We start from the raw sequence: 27,903 nt of genomic DNA, 5'->3' as shown, positions 1-27,903 counted from the left end.
GGAAGTGTTGGAATGAGTATAGCGATATGTGCAGGCCCAACAACAGCTAAACCGATAAATGCGATACCAACCTGCACCACAACCTGTGCCTATATGACAATAGTAGTGCTCATAAATACAAAGTCAATCAAGAGACGCCTGTGCAGATAAGCGGGGTGGAGCAGGGTGGGGTGAGTCGACAGACAATGTGGGAAAATAAAATCTAAAAAATGAAAACCACTTACCTTGCGCTCGGGCTAATTGTTTTTCTCTCTTTTTTTGTTTTATTTTTCCCTCGTTATCATCTGTCAATTACCCTCCACCCTTCCCTACCGCTGCTACCTGCAAAGGCCACTCCTGATGTCGATACCTGTTATAATCTATGCCTGCACAACAGCAATGATACCGACAGTAGCAATGTCAATGTATGGCATAATCCATGTACATACGACGATGTTGTTACCAGTAAAAGCGATGTCAATGTATGTGATGATCTAGGAATGCAAAAACATGCCAATATCGGTAAAGACAATGCCAATGTATGTTATGACAACTTTACACAAGCTATTGAGAATGTCGATAAAAATGACACCAGTGACTGCCATATTAATTTTAGGACTTCCAGTGAGCTCGTATTATTGCTGTCAGATTTACCCAAGGTGACCAGCTCATCAACCCCGAGTAAGAGATACGTGGTAAGAAAGGCCCTACGACCCACATCCACACCTATCATATAACAGGTCAGAGGTGGGGTCTCACTTAACCCAAAGATGAATGCATGCCCAGGGAATACTTTGATTGATCCAACAAATACACAACAAACAGATCCATGGCAATTGGCCCCAATAATACACATTTGGCCAAAGGCTCATGTTCCCCAAAAATACCACTAAGCTAGGTGCCACATGTAGCTAGAAACACTCAGCCAATCAGGACATGATATTCACACCACATGTAGTGATCACACGTCCCTCATGCTGGACATCTGGACACATACACACTGGCCCACACTAGCTGTCCCTGAGGTCAAGAGCCATCTGTGTCCTTTTCAAGATGCCCAACCTTGTTTATTTATGACTGTAATGACTGTAATGCCTTTTACAAATGCAGAAATCGGTTTATGGTACTTGCATGAAATGTATAAAACCAGCCAAAACTTTGTACACAAGGAGACTTTCCTCAGAGGTAGTCTGTCGAGACTCTCCCGCAGCGTTTAAATAAACCAACTTGTTCCTGTTTTGCCACACGCCTCTGGTCTTTCTAATTTCTTTAGGATAAATTCATATCCAAGCAACACATTCTAGGTGGGAAAGCACTAGCAGTTAAGTGGTATTTTTGCAGGTGCAGAGAGTGCAGTAAGGTTTAACTAACATTGTTGCAAGTAGAGAGGCGTCATGATGTTTCTCCACTTCCTTAAAATGGTAATAAATATTTGAAAGTAAGCATTGTTGGCTCAAGTCAGTTAGGCTATATTATGAACATAATTTAACCCTTACAGCGTAATAATAAATTATTGTAAATGTATTAGTACATGTGCTCCCAATAATGTTTTGGTACTCATTTATTATCAATTGAATTATTAACATAATCACTGTGCTAAAATTGAAAGTATACCGAGTATAATACCTTTATCCAAGCAAAAAACAGGTTAACAGCATTCATATTGTTGTACTGTGTCTGCCAAAAAGCCAGGAATTCAAAGTCAGCATAGGTGTTGGGTTGTTTCAGTAGCTTTCCCATGAGCTGGTTTACTTCAATAGTGCGGAAAATGTGGAATGCAATTGCAATAAGAGAAAGCTACAAATAAAGCAGAAGGAATTGCATCAGTTTGCATATGGATAACAATACTTAATGTACAAAAGATCTCATTCATTCAATTTGTCTCCCACATACCATGCGTAAAAAACAGTTTGCAGATTGGCACAAAGGGCTTCATTTAGAGTTTAGTGGATAGGGTACTCCATCTCAAACAGTGGTAGAAGCTCTGGTGAAGGCACATAGATCATCAAAGGGTCGTGGGTAATCTCTTGTTTTGGGACAGATGGCAGCCCATTGGGGTGGAGGAGATTATGACCACTGCCACCCTGATGGATGGCGATTTGCCCACCAGGCTCTAAATCAGCCCCTAGTCATGACCTAAGGACTTATTTAGAGTTTGGGAGATGAAACTACAATTGGGGCGGATCTCTTGTTCACCATATTAGAAGTACAATTTGTGACTGAGTTTTTGGTCTGCCAAACTCTAAATAGGGCCCTTTATTTTATGTGATAACATAAAAGACTTTCAAAGTAAATGACAGTCTCACTTATCCTTCTGTGCTGAAAAACATCTCATATTTGTGTAGAACGGAGGCTGTGCATTTTCAACTTGTTCAGTAGTACAATCAGCAGTTGAAGATAAGGATTGGTGAAAACTGTACTGCATTTTGAAACCATTTTTTTATATTGCATTAATGTATATCATAACTTAGTCGGCATACAGCAAACGTAAACCACAGGAATTAGCAATTGAGATTCTAGCAATTAAACAAGAAAGATTATAGCAGCAGAAACTGGCTGACATGGATGCAGGGAAAATTGGAGAGCCTTGACATGTGCTGATTGCAATCAATGATTCAAAAATATTATGAAACAGATTATTGTGGCACAAATAGGAACATCATATCGGTGGCTTCCCATATTATCTATTTGACTCGTTGCCATAATAGTTTTTGGGAGATTAGCAAGTTTTCATTGTTGGCTTCCTTACTCACTATAGGTCACTGGTAGAAAGTTTGATGCAGCTGTCTACTGAGCAACAGGTGTAGCTATGATAACATCACAATTCTAATTCTTCTTTATCAAAGGGGCAGTTCTAAGAGCCAGATCAGGATTAGCAGACCAAGTATGTCGATCACCTGCCTGTTTCAGGACTTCCTCTGTGTCTATACTGTTGCAGAGTTATAGCTTAATATTGTTATTAACATGCTTAGGCATGTTTGGTGGTGGAAGATGCTTCAGTGTTAAATACATCTGCCAACAAGCACTGCGAAAGCAAATATGTACAGTGCGCTCACAACGTGCAACTCGCTGCCCCCCACTGAAACAACTCCCAAACAGATAGACAGATGCGATTAGTGTGGTTTAACCAAGGGGGTAGCCTTTTATTCACACAAATACACATAGGCTCATTGCTATATGATAACCATAGTTAAGCAGACATTATTGTTATAAGAATACAGGACATAAGATCAGCGAAAATCATGCTTTATTGCTATGAGAATGCAGGACGTAAGGCAAACAAATAGCTCAAAGATTCTGCAAGCAATATAACAGTTGTCTCCACCTTCCCATTACAGTAGAACATTTCAGAATTTAAAGTACCAGTGGGCCCCTTTACCTTATCTATCGCCCACTGCCTCAACCCAGGGCAGCCGGGGGCCTACCTTTTTAGGAATTTCCCCTCCATCACTCAGAGGGATAAGAAATACCTGTGGTTCCAAACCAACACATCCACCAGGGCGCTTTGTTTCTGCAGAGGTGTCTGTCACCAGGCAAGTCCCCAAAAATATTCCAGTCCTGGCTTCTCGGGGTAGGGCAGAAAGGTCAAGGACCACCAGCAGGTCAGCCCCCCCTCCTGTCTGCCCAGTGCCCACACAAATACACACCTCTCCAAGGGGAAAGTTCAGTAAATCAGTCCACATTTTGGGTAGCCCCCATTTCGGTTACAAGAAATTCTGCCAAATTCCACTTTCCTCCAGGGTTGGGTTGGTGGTATCGCAAATTAGGTATAATGGATCCCTGTATGCAGTTATCCATTGAACAATTTTATTAATTTGAGCATGATAGTATTTGTTTACTTTGTACAAGCAACTCAAATGAACAGAATAATACATATTCATTGCACAACATTTCAACCGAACTTATTCTTATAATCTCATTTGTTATCAATAATTACCTTTTCATGCTACTACTGTATAAATAGTTGTACACCTTTTGACAATGACATACATGACAGAGGGCACGAGCATTTGCATTAATTTAGGAGTGATGAGGTCCTGGAGTGTGGTAGGTGACAACTGACTTACTGAACACAACTTTAGGTGACAGGGGTATTGTGGGTCCAGGCTGAAGTGGGGGCAAAAATGAGTGGGGCTCATCACAGCCAAATTAGAAGACTCCTCTGATGATGTTTTGATGAGATGAACAATTCTGCCTTTTTGGTGTGTGGGCTGGGATAAACAATGGTGTAAATTGTATAGTAAACCTTGGTTATCTAGGATGGCACAAGGTTTGCAGTGACTCAGTCAAAATTAAAGTTCCATTGAAATATATTTTTGTTAGACATAATTTGGTTTCCGGTAACATTGTGAGAACTGGCCAGTGAAACAGTTTTTTTAGTTTGGGCAGGTGATAGGTGGTATGTAGATAGGTGGTGTTAGATGAAGATAACAGGTCTGCAAACTTCTGTCGTTCAAATGTTTCATGAATTGTGGTGAGTATTGAACTGCATTTGAAGATGTCCACCTACCTTACCATAATGTTTTGATATCTTTGAGGGACGTGTGCATCAGTGACAAACTGTAAATGTGTATGAGGTTGGAAATTTCAGGATGATGAGTGTTGGTTAACCTGGCATTTGAAGTTTGTACTTTTAGATAGTATGTGGTACTTGGACTAGATTAAATATATGTGTTTGTGTGTTTTATACAGCAACATAGCCAGAGTGTTATGGGCCCTAGTGAAAAAAATAAAATGGGGCCGTTGTGTGCACTGTTTGAAAAGTGAAATAGAGCAATAATCAGTGTTCATTGGGGGCCTATTGCAATTAACACAATATCTCTCACAAATTACTGTTTAAGTTCCCTCTTGTATGTGTAAAACGTGTGTATTACCAATCTCCCCAATCAGACAGCATGCCTCGATAGCGGTAACCCGTTTACGAATCATCAGGGAACCCTTGACAATTAATTACTTGGGAGTTAAAAATACATCATACAGATGTGGAAATCTAGGAGGGGAACTTGGAAGGAAGACTGAGAGCTTTGAAGAGTAGCTTAGATTTTTAGCGCTCCCTGCAACTAACTATAACGGCGCAGAGAGACTTTTCTAAAATGTTGATGATCCTGAAAATGCTGTACTACTTTGCAAACCTGATTTGTATCCCACAGTCTTATTTTAAGACAGAGACACCCACATGCATCATTGTAGGAATTTGCGATTCCTAAATTGCGAAAATTAAGGAATCGCAATTTAGAAATCGCAAATTCCTATGCATCAAGAAAATGCAAACATTTTTGCGATTTCTTATTTTTCTGTATTTGCGATTCCTTAATTGCGAATCGCAATTAAGGAATGGCATTACATTGATTCCTATGGGCCTAGAGGCCCATAGGAATCAATGGGAAGGCATTCTCATTTTGCGAATTCGCAATTAAGGAATCGCAAAATGAGAATGCAATTTCAAGGGTGCAGGGGGGGTCCAAAGGAGCCCCCCCTGCATCCCTGAAATTAACCGTAAGTACATTTTACTCACACAGTTGTCCCAAGGGCATGTGTGTGTGTAAAATAAAAGTTTCAAAAATGCACTTTTGTGCATGTTTGAAACTTTTCGCAAATTACCACGAAGGTATACTTCATGGTAATTTTTCCTTTAGAAATTGCGAATTCGCAAATTTAAAAAAATCATGCATAACATTTAAGAAATCGCAACATTTGCGATTTCTTAAATGCTATCGCAATTTGAAAAATCGCTAAAAATTGCGATTTCTTAAATTGCGAAAAACTAAAAAAAAATGATGCATCCCCAAAAACTTTTTGCATTCGCAAACGGCCGAATTTTGCGATTCGCACCGTTTGCGAATGCAGAAAGGCTTGATGCATGTGGGCATAAATGTATTGCTTAGGGAGCTGATCTGGGATGGAGGCAGGGACAGAGTATCACTGGGAACCCTATGACGGCCTTTGGAAAAAGACGTGGAGCTCCAAACTATGAGTTACATGATCTGGCTTCCCAGATACAATGGGTAGCTCAATGGCTTTTTAAGACTGGACGAGTAAAGCGAGCATGATAGGGGAGACAAATGGAGGAAACTCTGAGGCCCACATTTACTAGATGATCACACAGGGCAGTCCAGCAGCCACAAATGCTGAGCTGCTTGAGGAGAGAGAAGAGCGTAATATTTACAGAAATATGGCACTCTCCTCCCATCTAACTAGTGCAGATGCAGAAATGTACTGCTGTGCACCACGGACACACCTTTGCACCATAGTGCAAAGGTGTCGGATTGATTCTAACATAGGTTTTATACTTGAAGGGTATCATTCCAGTACAAAATACTATGCTTAGACTAACTTTAAACCTCTTCCCACTTTAGGAAGTGGTCAATTACCTGCTGCTGCAGAAGTCTCGTAGGTGCTGAGATTAAACTAAAAAAAAAGATTACAAATGAAAAAATGTATGAATGGGTTGTAGGGCGGATCTGCCAAGAGTAGTTCTATTAATCGTGTGTAGAGCACACTTATATGTAGAACTGGATGCACTACTTCATGATATTTAAGAAGATCCTGTTCCCTTCTTCTGTGAAATGCATTCCATCACAACGGTGCACACCTGGCATGTCAAAACGAATTTTATTATGATATATAGAGCCCATGCCATGGTCACGAAGAAATGTTGATTTTTTGGTGACATGTTTCTGGGATTTCTCTCTCTTTGGGCAAAACGAATTTGACCACTACCACTTCTGCCTTTGAAATATGTTGGAATATACAAAGGCAGTATGATGGAAGAGAGACATCAAGTGTGGCAAGTATATTTTCATTTGAATGTCGAGTCTAATCCCAGTAACGGTTCCTAAGTCATTGCCACTACAGTGCACAATCATAAGGTCTGTGTGCTCATAATTCAAAGGCTGTCAACCGTGGCCAATAGCTGATGCCTTTTCATACATCTATGGCCAATCCAAGTAATGTCTACCTGGGAGAATCAAGATCCCTGTCAATTCCACAATTTTAGCATACTTTAAAGCCCTGACACGAAAGCCCTGGCTCATAATACACAGTCAAACCATCAGGATAATATTCTGAGAAGAGCACAGGAGGAATCAGAAGCAGAATGAGAAATAATGTGGAAGCTGAAGCATTTACAAGAGAAGAAAAAAACTGTTCAATGTTGAGTATCTGATTGGTTGTTGACACTGTAGTAGAATACTAAGCTAGGTAGTCAGTAATTAGAATTTGATTCATTAATTCAGATTGGACAAAAAGGAGTGATGAGTGTGATGCTGGCTGCAATTGGTCTACAGCGTGTAGCAGAATGTGTGGACCGACAATTGAAACATTTAACACTACTGTAAAGCAGACAGGTCCAGTGACCTTTGACCAAATGTGCCAGCCCCGAGACCAGGAGTTCCATAAGGCCGGAGAGAGCTGAAGGAAGCTGAGGAGATGGAATAATTGTGCCCACAGAAGCACCACTAACAGAGCAACCTACATATACAATCGGTCAGGCCACAGCAGGGGTCTGTCAGCGAAGGAGATTTTAGAGGATGCTGTATGATGATGTTAGAGGGAGATCATTAGCGCTGTACCAAGCGGCCAAATCAGCTGTCTTTTTTAGGTTGAGCCTAGAGTCAGCGTGCAAGCGCTGCTCTGGTAAAGATCTGCTGTTGTTCAGTGTGAGAAGTTGGCCTGGTATATGCTGTCCACTAATTAAAGTGGGCACCTTGCACCAGTCCAAATGGCCATTATGATGCATGAGGTCAAAGATAACCTTAAGAAAGCTATCTTAGTGGTAGCTGTGGGGAGCAGCCTTCAGGCTTAATCTTGAAGGAATGTAAAGTAGTTTGTTTTACCAGAATATCACATCCTAGAGTGATTAAATGAAAGGAGAATCATAAAGTAGTTATATAAAAATATGTACATATTACATAACACTCTCTACTATCCTCTGCATGAGGATAGAACACAAAGCACACAATACGAGATCAATAGAAAAGTTGTAAGTAGCACAATACACAGTGGGCTCCAGGGGGAGACCAAACCATATACTAAAATAGTGGTATAACAGTCACGACTGAGATCAAAACATGGTGTGGAGCATGTAGAATTGCTGGGACCCCAAGGAACCACCCAAGGTGAGTAGACAGGGACCCCACGGAGGCTGGGTGCAGTGTGGGAACAAGACCGTGGGCGCCGTACAATTCTATGGGGAACTATTTTGTCTGATGCCCGATGGAGCTACCTGGTTTAGCTATAGGGGAGATGGGCCGTGGATTTCCTCCTTGGTCGTCACCTACCCAGTCGGTCTTTAGACAGACTTCCTTTCGTCTCTACGGTTGTCTCTTCCCTTATCCTCACTTTCTCACCTCCCCTTCCCCCACTACTTTTCTCTCTCCTTTCTCTCCTCTCCTAATGTATTGCTGATTGTTTGATGTAATGTGTAACTGTTGTTCTTTTTCTGTTATATTGTTGAACCACATTGTTGCACTTCCTTTCGTCTCTCCTGTCGTCTCCTCCCGCATCCTTCCTCTATCTATGTCTCTCTTTCTCTCCCCTCTCAATGTATTGAGACTGAACTATTTTGTCTGATGGCTGATGGAGCTACCTGGTTTAGCTATAGGGGAAATGGCCGTGGATTCCCTCCTTGGTCGTCACCAACCCAGTCAGTCTTTAGGCACACTTCTTTTTCGTCTCTCCTTATTGTCTCTTCCCCTCTCCTTATTGTCTCTTCCCTTATCCTCCCTTTCTCACCTCCCCTGCCCCCCCACTACTTTTGTCTCTCCTTTCTCTCCTCTCCTAATTGTATTGCCTATTTTTTTTTTGAAGTATTGTGTAATTGTTGAACTTTTTCTGTTACATTGTAGTGTAGTTCCTATTATCCCAATAGGCTCTGCGCATTGGAATAATACCTTCAATAGTATAGACCTAGGACGGAGGTTAACTAGGTCTTCTACTGACGATATTAGACTTAAAGTTTTGTGTTTGCCAGCTAGCTCAGAGTTCACTAGAAACTTTCTCGAATAGGCAAGGAGGAGTTTAACCTCCCTGGATAGACAAGAAGGGATTTAGTTTCTGACAACCATAGAACATGACAACTTTGCTCTCCCCTAATCAAGAGTGTATCTCTAGAGTCGTGTGAAAACAAAAGACAACTTATTTTACTCAGTCAGTTCAGTGCATTCTTAGTTTCACCAGATTGTAGAGAAAAGGAAGAGACGGGCGTGTTCAATAAAAGATGTTATTTATTGATCAGTCTCTTTTCTCGTACAAGAGAAATGAATCGATATTATTGTAATACTTATGGTTAAGTAAAGTGCATACAATAAAAGCAGAAGTATAAAATAATACTGTAAAAGAATTGATATGGTTTCTAAGCCATAAGATATTTAAAATGGATAAAATAGATACATACATATATACATTTGACTAATCGTACTCAACTGGTGCTTCTAACTACGCCTACCCCGGTGTACCTGACCTAAGCCTAATACGTGGGCGGGAGTAGATAAGTAGCAATTTAAGTTAAGTTTGTTTTGCCAAGTGACTGACTCAAGAATTCTCTGCAAGGGGTTATTTAGTTCTGTACCTGAGATCTAGAATGGTTGAGGGCTGGTATCTCTCGTCTTGGGTCTTGATATTCCAGCTGCCTGCAAGGGCCGCTTGGAAGCGCCGGAGCTGGATTTCTCGGCAGGAGAAAGGCAGCGTCTCGTTCTCAGCGCGTCAGGAAGGCGGGGCAGCGCCAGTGGGCTTCGCTCTCTGCTGGGCTCCTCGGCAAGTCTCGCTGCTCCGATCTCGTCACCACCGCGTGTCTTTGCTTAGGGCAATGTCGGTAATATTTATACCTGTAAGGTGCCGAGATTGACGTAAGGATGGACATAGATACGTCAATAAGGATGTCATACGTACTGGTCGTTAGCACATTCTTTACTGAAGTTCTCGGTGAAATCAAAACAATGGCTGTAGGGATTTTCCCAGGTGGTCATAGGTTTGATTTGTTTTGAGAACTCCGTATGCCTTATCAGGGGCTGGAGGAATAGTGCTTGCCTAATTAGATGGCAAGCGTTATGACCTAATCAGATAACGCGTTCCTGTGCCGTGGTGTGACTTAATCAGATAACGGTTTTTGCACCGTGGGATGGCTGCTAGTTAATTATTAACCAGACCAGGGTCAGGAATAGGGGGATCGATACAGAACCTATAGGAATACATCACACCCACTCCACGCAGACTATGTCCATAATTACAAATCTAGGCATAGTAAATATACTAGTAGAGCACGTGTATACCGTACCACCCCAAAATACATTGATATGCATTTTGAAATCATGAAATATACGAAAAGATAATTATATGCACCATATGCTATCGAGCAGTATAGTAATGCTAAATCAATTACGCATATTCATACATCATTATTAATAAAATATGAAAATAACACATGAAATGGCTCTTAATACAGAAGAAAAGGTGCGAGTCCATTTCATCACAAAATAAAATATTCATGAACATGCCAGAGGGCAGCTAATGTCTCTAAAGTTCCTAAAATAGAATTTTAGTTCTCTAAGAATAGTTTCTACTTTAAGCAGAAGATAAGTGTCCCGAAAAATTGCAAAATATTTTTGGGGCCGCTGAAAAAATTATGTTTCGCTGTCCGTAAACTGGAGAAAAAATTGTTCAGGATACTTTATTATCAAAGCTGAAGGCCAAATTCAGGGTGTTGGGAACGCCGTGTGCTAGCTTGCTCAAAAGTCATTATTTCTGCTCTGATGAGAACATCATATCATTTAGACTGTCGAAAAAACTGTCAACAGCTTCCTGTGAAAGTTCCACTAACTCGGAAAAAGTGGTCACCATGCATTCATGAGCATGATTGCCTTCATTGATGTTTCGATCAGCATAGCTGACAGAAGGTCGTACCTGATCGATGCTGCTTTCATCTCGTACTTCACAACCCCTCAATCGTAGTGGTGAAGTCTCCACGAATGCCGTCATCAGGATTGGTAGCCGCTGGGGACAGCACAATGCATGAGTCGTTACCGGACCCAACAAAGTTTCTGCGTCCATTGGCACATCCGATTGTAGTGTCAGACAGGTGTCCAACACGCATTCTTCTCCGCATAGCAAGCACCTTAATACAGGTAAAACACATCGTTGCCACATCGGTCTAAATGAAAGAAACCAAGTCAAGTTTAGGTCTCTAAGCCGGGATAGTCCAAGGATTTTAGATATCCGGTCCCGGTATCCAATGGCTAGGATTGTTTCTTCCCTTGTCGCAGGTGTTTTGTCTGTGACACGGTTTGCCATAACGAAATAACAGGATCAAAAATAGGATTCCTGCCACTAGTCCCAAAAGGAGAGGAAGTCCGCCAAAGATGGAATGGACGAAGTCTGGAAAAATACCCAGAATGGCTTTGAATGGTGTTAAAGCCCCCGAAAACACTGTCTTAAATACATTTGAGACTCCACTGGTATCAGAAATATTTAAGATTTCGTTCAGGATTTCTGCGAAATGTATGGGGGAATTAGTTGATAACAATGAATGAATCTCTGCCGTTGTCCTTGCAACTTGGAGATCATATTTTTCTTTTGATGACGTTAGCCTGGTCGTCGTCTGGAGAAGCACTGTCTTCATTCTGCTTAAAGTATCAATTCGAATAGAAGTAATATTCAATTTGGGCCATAACCATGCCTCCCTGTCTGGTGAAGCGCTGGGGAACAATACCCGTTCACAGCACATGACCTTCGCAGTCGTAGTTATGAGATAAGGTATTCCGGGCAGAAAACTACAACATCTGCGGTCTACAATCAGAATGTAACTCCCGTTCGATAGTCTCCTAAAGAATGGTTCTATTTGTGTTGCAGGTGTGCCTAGCTGGTGACATGAAAGGTTATTTGAGGACCCTTCACAGGCTCCATGTAAACTAATACCATTACACAGAAGTGTACCGCTTAGTGACATCGCACAATTATTGCCACCAAGAAACACTTTCTGGCCTTTATTACTGACACATGCATGTGAATAGGGCAAGTTCCATGTTGACTTAATGTACCCTTTTCCCAATTTCTCGTACATGCCAGCCTGTATATATTTTTGGCAGTATTGAAACCTGAAAGTAGATATTGGAATATTAATTATCCCATGTATTATCCATTCAATGACAGGTCGTTCTGACATTGTCAATGGTAATCTCTCTAGTTTCTCAATGCTCAGGATTGTATAATCAGCACTAAGCATGGGCGGATTTTGCGGATCCACGATTCGCGGATTTAGCGGATCCACGGATCGTGGATCCGCAAAATCCGCCTATTTAGCGGATTCAGCGGATTTGCGGATTGGGGGCGGGGCTCCCTCGAGTGTGTGGGCGGGGCCAAACGGACGGGGCTTCCACGCGAGCGCACATGCCTCTTGTGTGTCCGGGGATATTTGGGAAGAAGGCACATCTGCCCAGCCTCCCAACGCTCACGATTTTTTTTGGGCTGGTGAATGAGTCACTACATTTGCGCTTCAACTAGTTCCAGCGACCAAGTGTGTGTTACTATGCAATCGCGCCGAAGTGCGCAGGGGTCCCTTTAGTGAAATGTCCATCATAGTGGGTAAATGGCGGGAAGACGGTGCACACCTCGAGTGTGTGGGCGGGGCCAAACGGACGGGGCGTCCATGCGAGCATGCCTCTTGTGTGTATAAAAGGGCAGAGACCGATCAGCAGATTAGTTTTTGGGCTGATCAATGAGTCACTGAATTAAAGCTTCAACTAGGGCACATGCTTTATTGGTATCTGCAAGTGTTTCCTGTTGAGGTTTATTTTTTTGTGCCAGGACCGTCGTGCCCGAATGAACCCTGCCCTTCATATTTACTCAAGAAGACACCACCGGTGAAATAATTTACGATGGCGCCGGCAAGCTGCCAGCGCCATCCTGCAATAGTTACTTAATTAGCTTCAACAGGAAGCTCTAACTGTTAAAATAAAGCAGGCGCTCGAGCCCCTGCTGTATCTTATCTATTAGAGCTTCCTGTCGAAGCTAATTAAGTAACCATTTGAGGATGGCGCTGGCAGCTTGCCGGCGCCATCGTAAATTATGCAGGCTTGAACTTTTGACCGCAAAATCCGCTCCGATCGCGGATTGCGGATTCTCGGTAAATCCGCGAGAGTTCGCGGATCGCGGATTTACCGAAAATCCGCAAAATCCGCGATCGGAGCGGATTTTGCGCTCATGCTTAATCAGCACCCTTCTGTGCCATACTGATTTGTTTATCAGTAAGGTTAAAGATATTGAACAGTGACGTTGTGTTGATTAAACGCCAAGGCACATAGCCTGAACGCAGATTTTGTAACGTCCAGCCAAGCTGTACAATAGAACGCAATTGGGACTGACCGTGTTGTAACAACAGTAAGTCTTGCGATATTATGTCGATTGCTGAAGACACAATGCTGTCCAAAGAGTATATTCTGGAGGACAGAGTCATTAACCCATTGTCTACTACAGAAAGTGATTTTTCCAAATTAATACGGTCAATTTCCCGTATTCTCTCTGCTGTCTCAATTTGAGTTATTTTCCAGGCTTCGTTATAAGCTGCATATACAGAGGCTGCTATGAAGCGTTTTTGACGCTGTTTGCGCGGTCCCATAATGAAATCACGCAAGTCAGCACCATCAGTAAGTAAAGTTAGGTGTTGCTTAATTTCTGCCAGTGTGGATGTTTGTAGCCATTGAAGGCAGAGCTTGCCCACACTGTATGTGGTAATTATCCCTGGGTGTTGTCTTTGGGAATATCTAGGGTCTGGCCTGGTCAATGTGAACCCCTGTATTTTGTTCAGGAATCTGTCTTGACAGTTATTAGTGTCTGTGGGCCAGATCAACCATTGTTTCCAATCAGGATGTGTTCTGTTTTGGTTTAATATATGGTTTACGTCTATTTCAACATCTATAGAGCTGTTGCTGTTTGTTGTTGGCTTTGGAATAGACGGTTTGTTTAAATCTTTGATTTTGGCTAGGCCATACAGGTGGTTTGGTGAATAGTGTCATTCAAAAATATAATCTGTTCTGGGATCATGCAGGCTCTAAACAATGATTCCATACCTTGTACTTGCCATTCTTTTGTACCCCAAACACTTTTTACTTCAACATTTTTGTCCCAGTAATCAAAACCAAATATATTCATTTGTTCAAAAATGAGTCTGAATATATCAATTTAGTGTTTGTAAGCATGGTCTTCGTACCTGTCTTGTTTGACAATTTGAAATAAAATGTTTCTGCATTACTTGTGTTGAACCCTGAAAAATTTGAATATTTGTCATAAAAAGTTCTTGAGCTACCTTTTGGAGGGGTTGCACAGTGTTCCCATTGATTATAATTTAAAACATTTCTAGGTTGTGCAGATTTATGCAGATAATGGTTACCAAAGTGATTATAGCAGAACATCTTATCATAATTAGACGAACCCTGCAAATAATCATGTTTTGTAAATTTAGCAGACATCACTAGGTCAGACATCATATCATTAATACTTTCAAAGTCCCAATCATCAGCAAATGAGCTTGGCTTTACAAAGTCACTCAATGAGATCTTAATTTGATGTGGATACTTCAGGATTTCAACCGGACCATAGATTTCATAATCAGTATTGTCCCATGCTACCCCACCGGGTATAGGATTGGCTGTGAAGTTGACTGAAGAAAGTTCTCTTTTCTCGACGTGTGAAGATGTGTGTGGTTTGAGGACCAAGTTGATTTTCTGGCTTGCTGTGTCCATTTTAGCATATTTTCCTTCAATGAAATGTCCCAAGCATAGTACCATGATGAGCCAAAGTATGAGGATAAATGCACCTAAGGCCACCCAAAATTCAAACCATGGAGAAATTAGATAGGTTTCTTTCAGATGTTGAAAAAGTTCCTTAGCTTTATCTTTAAAAGTTTTGTTGATGTCTGTTTCTTTGATTCACTCAGATCTTCAGATGAATCATTGAAGTTGATGAAGTAGCCGGATGCTGTTCTGTCTATTGTTCCAATTGCTTCTGGATTATTTTTTGTTCTAGAAGTTTCCTTTGTTTCATCAGCATAGTCATATGTTACTTAATTGTAGGTTGGTGTGTCTCGACTAAATGTTTTTATTTGGGTTTTTAGAGGTTTAAGTTCCATTGCTTTGTTGCATAGTCCTTGTTGATTTTCTGTAGGCATATCGAATGTGATTAGCCTCTTAGTTTGAACCTCTGTAGTTGTAGCAAACCTTGGTGTTCTACTACTTATCGGGAGTCCACTGGCCTACTGTTTGTTATCGGCCACATGATTGTGGTTTTACCAGGTCGATGGATACAACTCTGTTCTCCTTTTTACCAGCAAGGGGCGGTAGTACTACTGATCTTGTCCCGTTGATAGACAAGACAGGAGCTGCTTTTCTGTAAGAAGGCCCAAATTCCTTCTTTACTGCGATCTTTTCTCTGACTAGATCCCCGACTTTTGGAATCCAGGCAGGTCTTGCTGGGACAGGTGGTTTTTCTTCAGTGGTTGTTGGCTGTTGTTTTAACTTTATGTTGCTCAGGTCTTTCCTTGTTTCGTTTAAGTCCTGCAAAATAGCCAAACGATCTTTGATGTCAAAGCTTTTTTCTTTAACCACTGAAGTCTGACTGTCAAGATCTAAGATCATCATTCTAGTCCCAAACAATAATTCGTACGGACTGAATCCCCTCAGAGAATTTCTTGGCAGGTTGTTTAGACTACGTTGGACACTTATTAGATGTTTGACCCACCCAGCTCCCGAACCTAATACCTTCGCTGTTATAGATTGCTTTATGTCACGGTTTTTTCTTTCTACGATTCCGTTTCCCTCAGGATGAAATGGACAAGAATACCGCAATGCAATGCCCATGCTGGTCATGGCCTCCTTATAAGCTCGAGAGCTAAAGGCAGGGCCTTGGTCAGAATGCAGCATGCCAATTGCGTATACGCCGATAAAGACTCGCAAATCTTTTATAACAGTTCTGGCGTCAGCCGATCGCTGGGGCCACATCCATATGAATCTCGTACATGAATCCACTGCGACCAAGATATATTTATAGTTACCATCCCTTTGTAAGGGACCACAGTGGTCCAGGTAAACACAGGCTAATGGTTTATCCAAGATTAGAAGGGGCGTCTGCGCTGGTCGTCTCACTGTTGATACTTTCATTTTTTGACATATTTCACATTCTAGAACATAGTTCCGTGTTTGTCTTCTCATTTGTGGCCACCAGTATCTCTGTTTTAATAACGATACTGTGGCTGAGACGCCAGCATGTACAGAAGCAAGCCCTTCGTGTGCCGCTATGATTAGTCCTAACCTATGTTCCATGTTTGGAATTGCCCTATCCCCCACTCCAGGGATTCGAGCAAAAGGAACATTATTTGCATCAGTTATGTATGAGTACTTTACTGGAAAGCCTTTCGGGAGTGTTTCTATCGCATCTTTTACTGTAGCGCTAACAGCCTGTAAAATTTCGCTGTCTATTTTTGTTTTTGACCGGGTGATGGCAGCTACGGAAGCCGTTTGTACAGCTGCCTTCGCGGCCTCATCAGCCTATGAATTCCCTGCAACGTGAACGCCATCACGTTGATGACTCAGTGTATGTATCACGTGAGTCTTTGGTAGTTCCTTTTGTAAAAGAACTACTTGTTCCCAAAGCATTTTATGCTTGATTGTGCCACCTTTTGCATCTTTAAAGCCATTCTGAACCCAGATCTGCAGGTATTCATTGTAAGACTGAACGCAATAATACGAATCGCACACTACGAAGCGCCATCTTGAATGCCAGTAGTTCTGCTCGCTGAGCTGTACAATCTCCTAGAGATTGTGTTTTAGTAACCGCTGGCTTAAATTTCCCTTCGTGCCAGCGACCTTTAACAATCGCGCACGCAACACTGTAAGCTTGTTTACCCCCCACTGCGGGTTGTGCTGATCCGTCTGTATATATTATACAGCCGTAATGTTCTAGAGGCAGAATTTCGGTCGGCGGAGGACATTCAAATTCATATTGGAGAAATTCTTGTGTTTTTAAGTTGGGATCAAATTCGTATACCACGTCTGTTGCAGCAAGAGAGTTAGCTCACTGTATCCACCTTGGATGGAGTGCTTTAGCATTCGGAATGCTTGCCTTTGTTACCGCCTCCAGGGCTGGTATTGGTGTCACGATGATTATTCGTTTACCTTGTGCTAGGGCTCGTTCTTTTGCTAAAGCAGTTTGTACCGCGGTTAGAATTTTTTCCGTAGGGCTAAATTTCATTTCAGCTTTTGTGTACAAGTGTGATTTGTATGCAATTGGTACCTTTTCTCCCTCATTAGAGGTCAGGTATGTGAATCCGCATCTTCCTGGGATGACTCGAATCACAAGGTTGCGTGTGTTATCACGTGTTTGTAATTTTGTTTCAATTAACATGTCTGTTTGTAAAGATCTCAAAATTTCTGTGTGTTTTTGAGTCCAATTGATTCTTTTAAAATCTGGTTTTATTAGATCATAAAGGGGTTTGACCCTTTCTGCGTAATTTATAATGTAAGTTCTTCCGAAATTTAGGAAGCCTAGAATTGATTGTAAGTTTTTTAATGTTTTAGGTGCTTGGATTACAGCACATTTCTCTAGGAAATTGTCAGCCAGGCTTTTGCCTTCACTTGATAATTCATATCCTAAAAACAGGACTGTTAGATGGGCTATTCTAGACTTTTTAAAGTTGAATTTGTAACCCTCTGTCGCAAACCCAAGTATTATGGTGTTCACTCTCTTCGAGTGAGTATCTAAGTCATCATCTGTTAGGTAAATGTCGTCGACATAGGATAATGCCTCGTCATCATATGTTTGTAGTAACTCTGTTACTCTCGCTGAGAATAATCCTGGGCTGTTCTTGTGCCCCTGGGGTAAACGGCAGAAACTTTTTTGCGAGCCATTTACCGAGAACGCAGTCAAATATCTGCTTTCTGGTGCTATATTCTGACAAAAGAATCCATTAGAGATGTCTAATGTTGTTTTATATTTTTTCCGCACTATGTTATTCATTAGCGCAGCACTATGCGAGTTTTGTACTGCAAAAGTTTTGCAACATGAGTTAAGGTGTCTGTAATCCAAAACAAGACAATATGAATTGTCTGGTTTGGCGACAGGAAACAAAGGGTTGTTCATTTGTGAGGTGCAAGTTTCAATCACCCCCTGGTATTCAAGTTGATCTAGGATCTCTTTTACCTGTTTTTTAGCTTCTTGCTTAATTGGATACTGCCTCTGTGCAGTAGGTTGTGATTTTAACTGGATTTTGTGAGGAGGAGAGTCCTCATCCCATCCCACATGATTTTTATATAAAGCAGGAGCTTGAGCTACTGCCCACTTTCTAGCAAGTGTATATTTTTTATGAATTGGAATATGATTTGAGAAGGCAGGCATAATTATTTCTTCGCCATGAGGGCACTCCCTGACAAACTCGGGTGGCCAGTCTTTTTCAGCTAGAAGGATGTCATAGCCCTTGGAGAGATTATCCCAAAATAAACCCCTTATTTTTCTAGTCTTATCCCCCTCTATACGTAATGTTATTTCATATATTTTATGAGGTTTGCTAACTCTGGTATCGGCAGTTTCCACCTGAATGTATTCATTCGTGTCCACTGTCTCCAGATGATTCATAAGGACTTTGCGAGCTATGCTCACCTCTGCTGCGCTGTCTAGCATTGTCTGAGCCCATTCTCCGTTTTTCAGCTGTGTCCTCAGTATTCTCGGCATCTTTGATTACTTTAATACTGGCTACCTTCTTTTTTGGAAATTGTAATTTTTTATTCAGATGAGCAGGTTCTTTGTCTTTGGACTTGACGTGCTCTTCCCTGTGTTCTGATCGTCCTCTTCTTTCCGATTTCTGCGAGGAAGTCTGAAAAGATTGAGAGGGACGTGTATCATTATCTTGATATCTATCAGGTTTCTTTATATTATCCCTATTTCTAAGGTTGTATTTTTTCACAGAGGGCTCCCTTTGGGTAGACTTGCGTCCTTGGTCAGGAGATCTTTCTCTCCGCCGAGGAGACCTTCCTCTGGACTGGAATCTTTTTTCTTTAGGATTGGAATTTTTGTTTCCATCCCAGCTCTTTTTTTGAGTGTTTAAATTATTTTTAATAAATACTTTTTCTGGACTTTCAATTAGTTGGGGTTTTACCGGAATTCCACCCAAACTATCTCTACCTAGTTCTTCATAGGATTTTTCTATAATTCTGGCAATTTCAGCTGGTTGGTCTGCTATATTTGTCTCTTTTAACCTCTGGCGGATCGCCACATTCGCTGCTTCTCCCTTTATGTTGGCTAGTAATATTGCCGAGACCTGCTTGAAGTCTTTCAGTAATTTCATACCAAGAGTTAAAGCGGGTTCTGGACCGTATTCATCTTGAATTTGTTTTAGCACATCTGGTATTACTGACATGGATGGAACACCATGTGTTTTTGTGTAAATGGAAGCAAAGACTGTACCCCAAGTGTCACAGTCCTCCACGTGTGGTGCGATTCCCATTGGAAGACAGATAGTCAGAATCCTGTGTTTCTCAAGAGGAGTGGTTTCTGGAAATACCGCCTCTATTTGAGTGATTTTTTATGCCAACCAGAATGGAATTTGTTCCCGTTTAGCTGGTACTTTACCTAGGCAGGACTGTATGTTCTGTGGTGTAATTTTATTTGTGTTCCCCTGATGAGGGGTCAGCTGTGGAATTTTAATTGCTGGTTGGACTGTTGAAGTCCGCATTACATATTGGACTAATTGTCTATGTATTTTGATTAGTTGTTTTAGCTGTATTAAAAGCTCTGCTGCAGGCATTTCTTCAATGTCTGGATGTGGTGTGTATCCGGCTAGGACCGGCCACGTTGCTCCTGGTCTACCTAGTGGACCGAGCCTGGTGATGTGATTATTATGTTTTAGGGCGCCATTAAACACGAGCAGGTGCTCTTGGAATTTGAGTGGTACTTCCACCTCCTCGAAAGGAGTGTACTCATTAGGAGGTTCCTCTGTTTTGTAATAGTGGAAGTCCTTTGTTACAGCGTTTGCTGCTGGAAAGTTTATCCATGAATAGAATACCTCTGTCTGCCGATATTCGTGTGCCTCGATTACGAATATGACTGTGCCACCTCTCGGTGTCAGTCCATTTTCTATAAGTTTTAAAGTTATAGATTTTCTTATGTTGACCGGGATGAGTATTATATCCGGGTCATTTTCCTGCATGGTAGTATCAGCTGCTAAAAGTTCAGCTGCTATTCTAGCTGTCTCTCTTTCTTCTTCAATGTCTACCATTTTACCGACAGGAAGGTTATTCCGTTTGTTTGCAGATCAGGTTTCTTATGGAAACAAAGATTAGATGCACAATATTTTGGAACAGTGTATCCTTCAACGTTGAATAAACCAAGAACCATACATAGGAGTCTCCTCCTGCGAGGTTTGGCGGATATGACCTTTCACCCACTCCAGACGTCTTTGGAGTATTGTGGGAAAAAAAGGGTTCTGAGTGAAAAAGCACGACTGAGTTACTCTAATGTCTTGCGTTAGTTTTATCGCCTATCCAAACGTTGGGCGCCATGTAGTGTAGTTCCTATTATCCCAATAGGCTCTGCGCATTGGAATAATACCTTCAATAGTATAGACCTAGGACGGAGGTTAACTAGGTCTTCTACTGACGATATTAGACTTAAAGTTTTGTGTTTGCCAGCTAGCTCAGAGTTCACTAGAAACTTTCTCGAATAGGCAAGGAGGAGTTTAACCTCCCTGGATAGACAAGAAGGGATTTAGTTTCTGACAACCATAGAACATGACAACTTTGCTCTCCCCTAATCAAGAGTGTATCTCTAGAGTTGTGTGAAAACAAAAGACAACTTATTTTACTCAGTCAGTTCAGTGCATTCTTAGTTTCACCAGATTGTAGAGAAAAGGAAGAGACGGGCGTGTTCAATAAAAGATGTTATTTATTGATCAGTCTCTTTTCTCGTACAAGAGAAATGAATCGATATTATTGTAATACTTATGGTTAAGTAAAGTGCATACAATAAAAGCAGAAGTATAAAATAATACTGTAAAAGCATTGATATGGTTTCTAAGCCATAAGATATTTAAAATGGATAAAATAGATACATACATATATACATTTGACTAATCGTACTCAACTGGTGCTTCTAACTACGCCTACCCCGGTGTACCTGACCTAAGCCTAATACGTGGGCGGGAGTAGATAAGTAGCAATTTAAGTTAAGTTTGTTTTGCCAAGTGACTGACTCAAGAATTCTCTGCAAGGGGTTATTCAGTTCTGTACCTGAGATCTAGAATGGTTGAGGGCTGGTATCTCTCGTCTTTGGTCTTGATATTCCAGCTGCCTGCAAGGGCCGCTTGGAAGCGCCGGAGCTGGATTTCTCGGCAGGAGAAAGGCAGCGTCTCGTTCTCAGCGCGTCAGGAAGGCGGGGCAGCGCCATTGGGCTGCGCTCTCTGCTGGGCTCCTCGGCAAGTCTCGCTGCTCCGATCTCGTCACCACCGCGTGTCTTTGCTTAAGGCAATGCCGGTAATATTTATACCTGTAAGGTGCCGAGATTGACGTAAGGATGGACATAGATACGTCAATAAGGATATCATACGAACTGGTCGTTAGCACATTCTTTACTGAAGTTCTCGGTGAAATCAAAACAATGGCTGTAGGGATTTTCCCAGGTGGTCATAGGTTTGATTTGTTTTGAGAACTCCGTATGCCTTATCAGGGGCTGGAGGAATAGTGCTTGCCTAATTAGATGGCAAGCGTTATGACCTAATCAGATAACGCGTTCCTGTGCCGTGGTGTGACTTAATCAGATAACGGTTTTTGCACCGTGGGATGGCTGCTAGTTAATTATTAACCAGACCAGGGTCAGGAATAGGGGGATCGATACAGAACCTATAGGAATACATCACAGTTGATTCTTATGTAAAGTGCTCTGATACCTTCGGGTCTAGCCAGCGCTATATAAAAGTCTTTAAATAAATAAAATAAATAAATAAATAAAAGTCGCGGTTACACTTTTAAAGATTAAGGACCCTTCTAGGAGGACTTCAAATGAACCCTTTGGAACTTAAGAGTTTGAAGAGCCACCCCACCTGTGGATACTGAAGTACTGGAGTTACCTATCCAAGAGGAGCCGGATGTGTAGGTTTGAAGTTGGGTCGGAAACTGCTGTCGTTCTCAATGGAGAGCTGCAGAGAAGTACTGCTGCAGTGAAGGTGAAAATGGTCGGGTGGAATCTAAGCATGGATATGGGAAAGAAGGAACCTGAAAGCAGAGGGGACAGAGCCTGGGTCACTTCAGAGTGACCAGGGGCTCGGTAGACGAATGCCCAGCGATGTCGGGTGCTTCAGGTGCGAAGAAGGGATGCTTGACTCTGCAGCCACGGGGACCAGAAGATGCTGAGAACAACCAGGAGCCGGAGGTGAACTCTCCCATAAAGGATGTGGAGTGCTGAGGGGTCGGTGTTCAGCTTGAGCACCAACAAGCCTTGGCAAAAGCAACCCATGAAGGAAAGTCAAACAGGTTACGGTGTGGACCAGCAAGGGCCAGGGGACTCACCAAGCAATGGGGAGTCACAGCACATCTGGAGCAACTAGGGAAGCCCAACAGAAATCAAGATGACCCTCAGAGAGACCCACAGGCCGAAGGACCAGGAGTCGCGAGGGGACCTCGGGCAAGATTGCAAAGTACCAGCCCCCGGAGCACGCAGTGCAAGGAGGCCAGAGTTCTTTGGTCCAAATACTGCTCAGGGTCAGGACTATATGGAGTCTAATGCACAATCTCGGGAATTGGCAACAAGCATATGCAACTGCAAATGGATTCAGTGCACAGGGGTTCAGGTTATGCAGTCCCCACGAGGGATACTGGTCTCAGACTTGGTAAGAAGGCAGATTGACCTAGAGGACCTTGGAAAACCCACCCTCTGTGTTTCTGAGATCTTCCAAGTCTGCAGGAGCTCAGGAGCAGCAGACCGGTCAGTTGTGTTAAGGTGCCTGCTAAGACAGCGGAGTAACTCCTTCAATCCAAAGGCGATTCTTCCATTGTCCTTAGTGCACCACTGGTCCTGTACAGAGGATGTATTGAGCAAGGGCACAGACCAAGCTTTGGATGGAGAGGGAGACAAAGTCAGGCCCAGTCGAAGTTCAGTGAAGTCCAGCGTGTCCAGATGGTCGAAAGTCAGTGGTATCTTCTTGTAGAAACTTGTCCATGTAACATCTAACATCTTACAGCCAGGTAAGCCCTTATGTACCCACGGGAGAGGGTTGGACATATTTGGGGGGACTCAGCTAGGGGAGGGTCAGGACAGAGGGGTTGTTACACCTATGTCCTTTTCCAGTTTCGCGCCAGAGCAGGAGCCAATGGCTCCCACAACTGGTTTGAGCTGGGCAATGCACAGGGACACAAAACGTGCCCCGGGTGCAGATTTGCAGGCACTCTCAGAGTGCACCCACCCAGCCCCAATGCACTAAATCTTGTCTGGGAGGTGGTCACACCTCCCTGTGACAGAATGCCTATTGTACTGCCTTCCCCTGCTCGAGTTTGGCTCAGCAGCAGGAGGGTAGAAGTGTGTCTCTGGTCGGCAACAACCATTTTGTGCTGACCGGGTCAAGAAGGCTGGCACCGGATAGGCCAGTGACCCCACAAAGCTCACTTCTGAAGGGTGGAATCATACCTCCCACACTGGTTACTGGTGTGGAGATATGATCCCAAGGTGTTTGATACCAAACACAATATGTTTGTTTGTAGCTATTTTTGAGATAGCATTTACCGCAAGGTTATAATGCACCTCTACCTATATGTCCGGCTGAGTCACTTACAATCCAGGAGAATGGTCTCCGAAGGCTGCAGAGGGGCTCTGCTCATGCAGGGGCACCTTCTCACTAAAAACTCAGCACCCTGTCTTCAGGATTTGTAATGGAACCAACAAAGGCTTGGGTCTGGTTACTACCTGGCCTAGACCACACTAATTCATTAAACAAAAGAGATGGCCAGATAGATACATTTCATATTTTTGCACCACACCTAGCCAATAATCCTAAGCGGGCAACATCATCATTGCAGTCGTTTTTACTTATTTACATATTTTTGAAACATTTACATATGACCAAGAAAAAAGAGAACATCTACTTGAGAAAAACAAAAAATCACCTACAGATCGGTTATAGACAACAGACCTAGCGTGTATAGGGGGCCTGTGCCGATGATGTGGAGCTGGTAATGCGGGTCATCATGGTGACTACATTTAGGAGGCCCATAAACCCATATTAATCTTGGGAATAATTTTAAGACCCCCCAAAAAAAGAATAAGAACAGAGCAAAGGGGACAGAGAGGTGTACTCGTTCTAAAAGGGAACCCTATCCTAGCGTGCCCATGTTGCTGACATCGGGCACTGTGTGCCGGTTGTCATGACTGTCCTGTAGTGAAGTGTGGAATGTGTGCGCGTTATGCTGACGGCACTGGTCCTAACGTGACATTACTGGTGACGTTGGGCACTGTGTGCCGGTCATCATGGTGACTAAATGGTACATGTCCCATGGTAAAAGAGCAAACAGTCTACCCGGGGCCCATGACTGGGGTGGAAACGGCGCGCAATGAACTGACATTGATGTGTCAGGGTCAAGAGGTAATGCTCACGGCCCAAAATATGGTCATGATAAGGTGTGAATGGGCCCTTTTAGGCAAAAATGTGGTGTTTATTGAAGAGGCAAGAGAAAACTGCTGCGAGAGGGTTGTCCTCCCAAACAGGGTTTGGGAGAAGACACAGTGGGACTAGAGTATATAGGCGTTGATGAACAGTGTTAATTCAAAAGTTCAGGCTGTGCCACGGGATGGAATAGTTAAGCCCATGGTGCTGGCTGGATAAGCGATAAAGCCATTGTTGTTCCTTGGTGAGTAGGAATTTTTCATTGTTCAGGTTGTTGTGTTCAAACTGTTCGATCATTGTCCATGACATATCGTTGGGTGTATGTCCATGTTGCAGCTAGTGGTCCGTAAGGCGACTGATGTTTTTTTTGCACCGTATTGTACTGCAATGTTCTAACATTGTCCTAACCTTACGTGTGGTCATGTCCACGTAGCGAAGGCCACATGGGCACTCGATTAGGTACACAACATTGGTTGAGTTGCCGTTTGTGTGTTGTATCTGTTTCCAGGATTTTCCCGGCTCTAGGTCAAGTGTCTTCGATGGGCGTGTCAAGTGGCACACGCTACAATCATTACATGGATAGTGTCCAGCTACTCTGGGGAGGCCCCATGTGTTCAGAAGAGTGTTGATAGTTGGTCTTTGTTGTGTCCTGGGGCGTGTGGACCACAGTCGATCCCTTAGACTGCTGCATCCTTTGTGAGCAAAAAGAGGTAGTTCCCAATTTCTCGTGCCTGAGTTTATAATGCACCAGTTTTTCCAGATGATATTGGACACTTTGTTTGAGGCCACATTGTAGGTTGTAACACAGGTCATGGGTGGGCAGGATACTTCCTGTGTAATGCTTTCCAGAAGGGCTTCGCGGTTTTGGTTGCGAGCTCGTTTCTTAGTTTTCTGAATGATCTTCCGGGGGTAGCCACGGTCCTGGAGTTTGGAGGCAAGCGTGGCTGATTGTTTGTTGTAGTCCTTGATTTGACTACAGTTCTTGCGAATGCATAAAAGTTGCCTGAATGGTAGGTTTTCCCTAGGGGCTCAGGGGGGGAAGCTGCTAAAACGGAGGTGTTAACTCCTGGCTGTAGGTTTGTGGTACGTGTTGGTGGTGAGGGTCCCTGCCTCAGCTGTTATATTGAGATCCAGGAATGCCAGGGTGCTGGATGTGCTTGTGAATCTGAGGTATGGGTCTCTCTCGTTTAGCCATGTGAGAAATGACATCCGAGACGTAGGGATGCCTTCCCAGATCATGAAGATGTTCTCGATGTAACATCGCCATATTTTGATATTGGAGGAATATGGGTTAGTGGGGGAGGATATGTGTGTCCGTTCAAATTCGTGGACATAGAGTCCTGCTACGCTGGGACAAAAACGCTCCCCATGGATGTTCCATTGGTCTGTAGGTAGAACTCGCCCTCGTATTCAAAATAGTTTTCCTTCAGGGTGAGTGTGGCACATTCACGAATTAACTCTCTGGGTGTATGGTATTGCCAGGGCGTGTCCATCAGTATGTCATGGAGAACTGGTAAGGTAGCATCCTGCGGGAGACTAGTGGAGAGGCTCTCAATGTCCAAGCCCACCATAAGTTGGGTCAAAATCCAAGTCTTTAATAATGTTCAGCAGATGCTTGGTGTCTTTGATGTAGGTAGTTGTCTTCTGTACCAGGGGGTTAAGACAAAATCACATTACCTGGACAGGGGTTCCAAGAGGGAACTGATTCCAGAGACGATGGGGCTTCCTGGTGGGGGTCGTGTTTCTTTATGGACCTTTGGCACTGTGTAAAAGTAGGGTACCTTAATGTTTTTTGTGCATAAGTAATCTGCCTCCTATTTGGAAACATGGTGTGCCTCCTCTACTGATTCCAACAGCTTTTTAATGGTTGCTTGCAGTGTCTTGGTGGGGTCATTTCTGAGGTGTCTGTAGTTCCATTGGTCACTCAGTAATCTGCAGCACTCCTTGTCATAGTCTGTTTTATCTTGCAACACAATGCCTCTGCGTTTATCGGCTGGTTTAACAATGAGAGTGGTCTTGTCCTGTAGACTCTTGATAGTCTCTCTGTCCTTTTTGGAGAGATTGTTGTGGGTGCCCATTATATCCATTTGCTCTATTTCATGATAGACAGCTTGTTTTTAAAGGTAGTGATTTCCACTTGGACACTGGCGGGTGGGATATGAAAGTGGATTTGAGTTTCAAACCCTTCTCATTGTTGTTGGTATTAGTGTTGTCATCAGTGGTCTGATGTTCCTCAAAAAATGCTTTGAGTTTTAGTGTCCTGAAAAACTCAGCTAGTTCCACATGTAGTTGGAACTTGTCCAGTTCAGTGGTGGGGATGAACAACAGGCCTTTTTTGAGTACCGTTTCCTCATTGGGTGATAATGGGTACTGAATAGGTTGAATACCAGCGTGGTAGGTGGTTCACTGTTGGGTCCTATGGGTGCCTGCTCATTGTTGGGTCCTATAGGTGTCCGCTCGGTCCAGGTTGTTGTTCCTGTGTTTTGTTCCGGTGTTGGCCTTCACTAGTTGCTCTTCTTCTGCCCAGTATACCTGTTTCTCCTCCGGGCGAGGGATCTGCGGCCCTGCCCTAAAAAAGGCGGTCTTTGGTTGCCTTGGAAGAAAGTGGGTGGCCTGAATTGGTACATGGGGGGCCAGCCAAAGTATGGGTTCTGTGGAGGGTGGGCAAAGGGGGAGGGGCCGAAACTGTATCCTTGTGGTGGTCCGTGCCATGGTTGTTGCCAGCGTTGTTGGCGCCCTCTACCCCGCGACTTAGAAGAGCCTGTGTTGGAGTCGCTGGATATTGAGCTGCTGTCTCCGGACGCTTCACTCGACTGGTCTGATTTGTTTGAGGCTACGTAGTTGTCTTCAGTGTAGGGGTATATTTTTACATAGGAAAACTTATTTAGGTCTTTTTGAAATTTGGTCATTTTGGCCTGAGTTAGGTGTTCTTTATATTCTGCCATCTCTTTGTTCTGTTCATCTAGTTTTTTCTTGAATGCCGTTATTGTTTTGAAGTGAGTTTCTGTGGCTTGGCTGTCGATTATCATGGCATCAGATAATCGCTTGGCGGTCTTTATAATGAGCAGCAGTCAGTCCCTGGTGCAGTGCCAGGCGATCTGGGACCAGTCCTTCCTGAAGGTGGCATCCTCCAGGAAGATCCTGGGGGCATTGGTTACAAGGAGCCCACGTGGGGCTGTGTTGGTGCGTAAGTACTCTGTTAGGATGAGTGCATGTAGAATGGTTCTGATACGAATGCGTTTTTTCTCTGTCAGGAATCTGTATCCTCCCATGGCTATTGGCCCCTTTACTTTGAGTGT

At 43.0% G+C, this 27,903-nt stretch overlaps 1 protein-coding gene across 1 annotated transcript in view; it reads right to left on the bottom strand.

Annotated features, from left to right (window-relative positions):
* Positions 1–27,903, bottom strand: part of PKD2L1 (polycystin 2 like 1, transient receptor potential cation channel) — a 2,231,834-nt gene that overhangs the window by 1,343,359 nt on the left and 860,572 nt on the right. The window contains exon 7 of the mRNA XM_078641081.1: positions 1,606–1,776. Coding sequence (XP_078497207.1) covers positions 1,606–1,776 — 171 coding nt within the window. The remainder of the gene's footprint in view (positions 1–1,605; positions 1,777–27,903) is intronic.

This window comes from Lissotriton helveticus, chromosome 5_1 (genome assembly GCF_964261635.1).
Source record: "Lissotriton helveticus chromosome 5_1, aLisHel1.1, whole genome shotgun sequence".
In the NCBI taxonomy this organism is placed as follows: Eukaryota; Metazoa; Chordata; class Amphibia; order Caudata; family Salamandridae; genus Lissotriton; species Lissotriton helveticus.
The sequence above is the reverse complement of the archived record's forward strand: the minus strand, read 5'-3'. Positions and strand labels throughout refer to the sequence as shown.